The 7,811-nt window shown below is 40.3% G+C and overlaps 1 protein-coding gene across 1 annotated transcript; it reads left to right on the forward strand.

Moving 5' to 3' along the window:
- Positions 1-2,149: 2,149 nt before the first annotated feature.
- LOC128133670 (uncharacterized mitochondrial protein AtMg00810-like) lies at positions 2,150-5,077 on the forward strand. The gene is made up of 2 exons (XM_052771188.1): positions 2,150-2,578; positions 4,820-5,077. Exons 1-2 carry the CDS (start codon positions 2,150-2,152, stop codon positions 5,075-5,077), a joined length of 687 nt encoding a protein of 228 aa, XP_052627148.1.
- The last annotated feature ends 2,734 nt before the right edge of the window (positions 5,078-7,811 follow it).

A 7,811-nucleotide genomic window follows, 5' to 3' on the forward strand; every position in this document is an offset into this window, starting at 1 on the left:
TGTGTTTCCTGCACTCAAGGAAAGCATCATCGGAAACCACACTTTCCAAAGCAGATTAACTCCATTAGTCAAGTACTCGAGTTATCACATATGGATTTATTTGGTCCGGTTAATGCTCTCAGCATCAATCGCAATTCATACTGCCTCGTTGTGATAGACGATTACTCTTGGTTCACTTGGGTTTTCTTTCTGTCCAAAAAAGCTGAGATCGCTGACCTCATAAAAAGATTCATTGTGATGATCAAAAATCATACCAACAATCGAGTGAAAGTGCTACATACCGATAATCGAACAGAGTTCAAGAACGCCATTCTTGACCATTTTTGCATTGTGAAAGGGATTGTGCGTCAGTTTAGTTCTGTTCGAACACCTCAGCAAAAAGGGGTTTCCGAACACAGGAATCGAACTCTTAAAGACGCCGCAAGGACGATGCTTTGTGACTCCAAACTTCCTGTGTTCTTTTGGGAGGAGGCGATTAACACAACGTGCCATGTTCAAAATCGCGTGCTGATCAACAAAGCCAGTATGAAGACAGCATACAGAATTCTATACGGACACAAGCCATCTGTCAGCCATTTCCGAGTATTTGGCTGCCCTTGCACCCTTCTCCACTTGGAATCAAACCCCAAATTCAACGCAAAAGCCGATGACTGTTACTTTGTTGGATATGCTGCTCGAACTGCCTACAAGGTTTATAACAAGAAGACAAAACAGATAGTAGAATCTTTCGATGTTCGTTGGCTCGAAGAAAATGAGACAGATGCAAGAGTAGGTCCCGATTGGCTAGTTGACTACACATCTCTTTTCAAATCATTCAATGTGTCCTCAAATAATCAAGCAGGATCTTTGTCAAATTCAAAGATTACTATTGAAGATGAAGAAGACAAAGTTGTCTACCCACCACCACTGGTTTCTTCTGATCCTCTAATGGTGCCCTCTGTTCACACTGATTCTTCTGAGTCTTCTCCTCAATGACCTTCTCCTGATGCTGTTGCTACTCCTCTAACTCCGGTGTAAAGAGTGTTCATGAACCACGAGACTTCCGCTGTAACTTCAAATCTGATGGAACTTCTCTTTCTAGAAAGTATTGCTGAAGATTTTGTAGCAGATCATCCGAACGAAACTTCTTCATCTACTGTGGATCACACAGCAAATGATGGAGCGGTTAACATTCATACTCTTCCAGTCTCTGTCAATGATATCAGCTACGAGATCCCTGCATGCATTCAGCACGACCATCCAATAGAGAACATCATTGGCCAGCTGGGCGACGGTGTTCAAACGCGAAGTTAGAGTGGAGATGTTAATACATGTCTCTATTCTTGCTTTATTTCTCAAATTGAGCCCAAAAATATCGAAATGGCTTTGAATGAGCCCAGCTGGGTTGACGCCATGCACGATGAACATAATCAATTCGAGAAGCTCGGGGTTTGGAAGTTGGTGGAGCTGCCAAAAGGAAAGAAATCTCTTGACACCCGATGGGTCTTTAAGAATAAACAAGACGACTCAGGTGTAATTGTGCGTAAGAAGGAGAGATTAGTGGTTCGCGGGTTTCAACAAGTGGAGGGTCTTGATTATATGGTAGTTTATGCTCCGGTTGCTCACTTGGAAGCCATTCGTTTACTTCCTTGCTTATGCTTCGTATATGAACTTCACCGTATACCAAATGGATGTACAGACGGCTTTCTTGTACGGCAAGGTCAAGGAGGAGATTTACGTTGACCAACCACCTAGTTTCGTTAATTTCAAACTTCCCAACCATGTTTACAAGTTAGACAAAGCTTTGTATGGGCTACATCAAGCTCCTAGAGCATAGTATGCTACACTAACTCAGCATTTGCTCAACCAAGGCTATTCCCGCGGCACCATTGATCAAACTTTACTTATCAAACATGTCGGTCCGGATCAAATTCTTGTTCAAATCTATGTGGACGAAATTATTTTCGGGTCGACAAGTCAATAGCTTTGCAAAGAGTTCGAAGCAGTGATGAAAAAGCGGTTCGAGATAAGTTCGCTTCGGGAAATGACGACGTTTCTGGGGCTTCAGGTCCAACAATCTTCAACCGGAATCCTTATTCACCAAGCGAAGTATGTGGATGATGTGCTGGAGAAGTTCGGGTTCTGAGACGCAAAACCTGCTCTTACACCCATGGCAGAAAGACCTCTACTGACCCATGATATTGAAGGTGAATCCATAGATCAGACACATTATCGATCAATGATCGGATCACTCATGTATCTGACTGCCAGTCGCCCAGACGTAATGTTTGTAGTCTGTCAATGTGCTCGCTACCAGGCTAATCCTAAACTCTCTCATTTACTTGCTGTTAAACGGATTTTTCGGTACCTCAAAGGTTGCCCAAAACTGGGTCTTTGGTATCCGAAAAATCCAGAATTTGACCTTTATGCTTTTGCAGACAACAACTATGGCGGATGTGAGCTTGATAGAAAATCGACTTCAGGAGGATGCCAATTTCTGGGCGATAGATTGGTTTCATGGCAGTGGAAGAAGCAACAGACCATTTCCACCTCAACGGCAGAAGCAGAGTATGTCGTTGCGTCTGCATGTTGTTCTCAAGTCATCTGGATCCAACATCAGCTGTTGGACTACGGTTTGAATTTTCAAGAAAGCCCTCTTTTCTGTGATAATGAGGTTGCGATCCAAATTGCCAAAAACCCGGTCCAACACTCAAAAACCAAGCACATCGACATCAAATTTCATTTTATCAGAGAATGTTATGAGCGTTCGCTCATTCGGTTAGAACATGTCCGGTCTGATAATAGTGTAGCGGATCTGTTCACCAAGCCGTTTAACAAAGCTCGATTCGATGTGGTGGTTAATTTTCTGAAAATGATCCGTTTTGAGGATTAATTTTTTTAGTGTTTAGTTTAGGATAAATTTGCGCATTATTTTTCCTTTTATTTTATGCATAAATCAGGGGGAGAAATATCAAAAATCCAAAAACGTCAGAAAATTAGAAAATCCAAAAACATCAGAAAATTAGAAAATCCAAAAACATCAGAAAATTAGAAAATCCAAAAACATTAGAAATTGTTAATTAAAAATATATATATTTCTATGTTCCATGATATGATATGGGAAGTGATATTATCAAGTGATAACGGGCAATCTGCGTCTGTGTAAAGTACCAAAACTGGATTGTCTAGGCTCTGTATTCGATGCGCTGGTAGGCACGAAGAATTGAACAGACTTGACTAGGTGCAGATGAACTTAAGAAATCTATAGACTTGATAAATCTTGACCTAGTTAGATCCGTTTAGCCTGACAATACGACGCTTGGATAGGTTGACCAGGGAGATATATATGGGAATCTACTCGTCACATTAAATGAAACTGTATTTGGAACCGTGGTTTAACTTTTCCTCGATGTGCGGATTATGTGCTTAAATCTGGTATTGATGGGGCAACTGGTAAATTCCGATGAATTAGATCTGTAGAAAATTATTTTCTTTCATTCTTACTGTTAGACATATGTTGCCTCCTCTGCGTGATTGGAAGAGATCCGACCTGGACTACAACATATGCAAATCTATTTCTCTGCATATTATATCTATGAAATTCTTCTTATCTGTTAGCCATATGGTGTCTCCTTTGTGTGATTAACAATCCGACCAGGTACACAGCATATGCATCCTTCTACTTCTTAATCCCTCTAAAACTATAAGTGATAATAATCTGAATCTATCTTCTCTCCTAATGATTGTCTGCTCACCCGATGTAAGGAGTACTTTGGAAGTCTTTGATTACTGAGGCATATCAGGAAGCGGGAAACATGTTCCAGTACAATTAAAATTTAACACTCAAAGATTGTGTATAGATCTCGCTGCTCAATTTAGGTGGACAACAATATCCTTGGTCGTCAGATAGATGGTCAATAGGAATTTTATCTAGCAACTTAGGGTCAATCTGTCTTGTCACTTATAGCATGTCCAAATTTGTCACAAGATTTTTCGTGTTTAAGTGGACCACAATACCGGCGATTGACCAGATCTATTCATGAAGGAGAAGAGACTGATAAATGAAGAACGATTGTCTAACAACTTTGATCCCTCATCTCAAAAGGTTAAAACAATTTATAGGATTAAAATTAAAATTTAATTTTTGTCGTTAATAGTATTTCCATTTTATATTATTTTAGTCTATTCTATTTTTATTTTTATTTTTTATCTTAGTTGTAAGTTTACTTTTAGTTTTATTTTTAAAATTCTTAGGAATAATAAATTTTAGTCCTTTAATCCTCAAAATGGTTTGTTTTTGAAAAATGCTTGAGTATGGGTATCAGTTTTTAATTATTAAAAATGTTGAGGGGGAGAAAATGAAAATTCTTTGTGTATATAAAGGTTGTGTGCGGTGTTTCCATTTTTTTTCTCTCAACCGCACACACAACTCTTTCTCTCTCTCTCTCTGTCTCTCTCTCTCTCTCTCTCTCTCTCTCTCTCTCTCTCTCTCTTTCTTTCTGTCTCTAAAACTTTGAATATTCCATCATTTTTCTTGAAATCAAAGCACATTTCTGGTAATTCTCATGAACACGACTCTCATAACAAAGTTTTTATGAAAAATGGATCATCGTTTGCTGTTTAATCGAAGTAACTAATGTTTCGTCTGCAAGTGCGACTGCACACGGGCGTGTGCGGCTAAACCGTGTGCAGCTACACTGAATTGTAAGCGGCTAAGCATGTGCGGCTGCAGCTGCACACTTGCACGTATGCGGCTGTGTGCACTTTGATGTGCGGTTACACCATCTCCGCTATAATCAAAATTAGTTTTGCCCTAATGATGACTTGTGTTTCTTTTCAGATTAAGATGGAAGACATGGAACTTGCTAAGGTTCACAAATCTGCCTTTTTTCTTGAAGATTCTCCTGCCGCTCACAATGACTTAAAGTTCGTTGTTGATGGTTTGAAGAAGTCTTGCCTGGTCCATGCATTAACAACATGCCCTGCAATTTACCAGAATCTGATCAAGGACTTCTGGAGAAGCGCAGTTGTAAAGAAGGATAACAAGGGTGAAAAGTTCATTGAAGCGACAATTGAAGGAAAGAAAGTTCAAGTATAAGAGAGTATCATTCGGGAATCTCTCCAAATAGACGACAAATCTGAATACTCTATGGAGATTAACATTCATCAAACCCAAGATATTTGAGACCACATGGGGTACAAGGGAACTTTTCCCCCTACCATCAAGAAATTGCTTCCTCCTTGTTGGAAATATCTGGCTCACGTGTTTGTGAGCTATATTTCTAGTAGGAGATCCGGTGCAACTGAAATCTCCTTGGCTAACACTGGTGCAATCATAGCCTTGGCTGCAGGAATTGATTTCAACTTCTCGAAGTTTATAATGCATGAACTGGTTCCAAATCTTGAGGGAAATAAGAGAGATAAATTCTTGATGTACCCAAGATTTCTGCAAATCATCTTCAATGTTATGCATCCCGAACTGCAAAGAGGAAACGAGAATTTCGATCTTAAATCCGTTGGTCCAAGTGCTTTCAGACTTATGAGACAGAAGAGAGGCGGAAAATTCGTGTTTGAAGGAAAGTTACCTTTGATAAAATTCGGAATCTTTGAAGAGAGCGATCGATCAGAATCAGAAGAGCAATCCATCTCTATGGAATCTGAAGACATTGTACATTCAACCTCTGAGCCAGAAATTGAACAGGTTCATGATTCTCTTACAGCCGTTGCGGCCGAGGAACATGATTATCAGAAAGAAGATGAAACACTATCTGCTCAAGAGGAAGATGATGTTGATCCCTATGGTGACATAGAGTTTTTGAAGGAAATTGACTTTACAGGGATTAGTGATGACATTCCAACAAATATAGAATTTGATATTGATGATGAAGAATTTGGTCCTTTTCCTGGAATCCCCAGCAGCTGCCTTAATAAAGTCGATGAAGTTGCTTCTTCAGCAACCAAGACTAGGGAAGAAGGAAACGTTCTCAAAATTTTTCTCTCCACATCAAAGCCCATGGAGGTCGCATCAAGTCAAGGAGATGTGATATCAGAGATTCCTCTGTCTGTATCATCTATCTCAACATCTGCTCCTTTTGTTCCTAAATCAATTCAGCCCCAGACCTCCCAGTCCTCTATGGAAACGAGTCAATCAATTGCGAGTCTGTAGGTACCTATTGTGAGTAGTGCACCTCAAGTTTTCTCCACGATCACTGCTACTACTACTTACACTCCAACACAACCTAATGAAGGCCCGAGAACCATGTTTGAAACAGGCGGCTCACCATCCATCCCAGAATATCTCCCACTAGACCTTCAATGGATGAAGCTTCGATTACATTGGCCAAACACAGTCCAACCTCCTCCTGTGGAAAAGGAATATCATTTAGATAGAAGTGCACAGGTGATGACAAATCTTCCTCGTCTGATCTTCGTGAAGAAATTGGGATTCTCCATCAAGAACTCATTGAAAAGACCATTCAGATGGATCAAATCACTTCTTACATTGAAGAGCTCAAAGCAAAGGATGAGGAAAAGACAAAGCAGATTAAAGACCTACAAACGAGTCTTGGTTCAGTGACAGCTAGCTACTTCAATCTCAAGAACGTTTTGTATGACGCATTTGGAGACAGAGTCAAGGCCCTTTTCCAACAGCCACATGGAATCGATGATCCTCCCACAGCCCACTCACAGTCTGTTTCTGACGACCTTCGTGTCGATCCACCTGCTCCGAGAACAACCACTGTTGTCAATAGATTTGAAAAGGATCCAAAAGGAAGCAGAGCCCGAATAACGATCAAATAGGGAAAAAGAACCGTAACAGCCAACAAGAGCAAAGGTTTACTATTCATGAGAAACTTCAATGAGAATCGCAAGGCAAAAGACCCTGTTTTGACCGTGACGGATCTAAAGAAAAGAAAATTTGGTGACGAGTTTGGAGACAGGTCCAGAATCTGAATGTGGGCCTTTGATCCAAAGACAAATTTCTAGGTTGTAAAACGAAACTCAGGAGCCTCTGAGTTTTACAAAAACACTCATGACTTTAACTCTTGGACCAAAGTTGATCTAGCTGAATTATCCAGAGCCCCATTCCACAATCCCTCGGAAGATCCAAGTGCTTCTAACTTCAAAAGGTTTCTTGACAGGCAAGTAATAGAAAATTTTCCAAAGATGAAGACTACAAGAGCCTTGTATCCAAAAGACAAAGAAATTCTTGATCCAGAATCAGGCGAACCCATGAAGATCATTCTTTGGCCTGCTACAAAACAAAAGAAGGAAATTCCTATCCCTCAATACTTCCAGGAGGGATATCTTGATAAAATGAAATTTTGGGCTTATGATGACGAAACTGCAAGTGCTGCTATTAAATTCAAGGATCGAGAACAAGTTCTAAGGTTGATAAGTGCCAAAGATCTTCTTCGATTCAGAGAGAGGGATATCCACACTCTGGCTCGTGACCAGATTATTTGCAGAAAAGATTTTATGGAGGCTGCTGCCAAAGAGTTTACTGCAATGGTGACTACAATCATTAATTGAAGGATGTGGATGGGCTCAATGAGAAAATCAGATCTAAAGCTGTATGAGAAGCAAACTGAGAAGCCAAATGAATGAAGATCAAGACTATGCTATCCTCAAACCATGGGGGAGATTGAAAGTCCATAATATTGTGGTTTGAGCTAGTCATTAATTTTGTATAGTTCTTATTAGGGTGGCAGTGTATGTAAGGCAGTGTAGTGATTTAGACTTGATGTATGTGTGCAACCTCACTCGTGTGTGCAGCTACACGTGTGTGTGCAGCCGCACATGCGTGTATGGCTGCACACTCGTGTGCTGGT

This window comes from Lactuca sativa, chromosome 4 (genome assembly GCF_002870075.4).
Source record: "Lactuca sativa cultivar Salinas chromosome 4, Lsat_Salinas_v11, whole genome shotgun sequence".
Taxonomy (NCBI): Eukaryota; Viridiplantae; Streptophyta; class Magnoliopsida; order Asterales; family Asteraceae; genus Lactuca; species Lactuca sativa.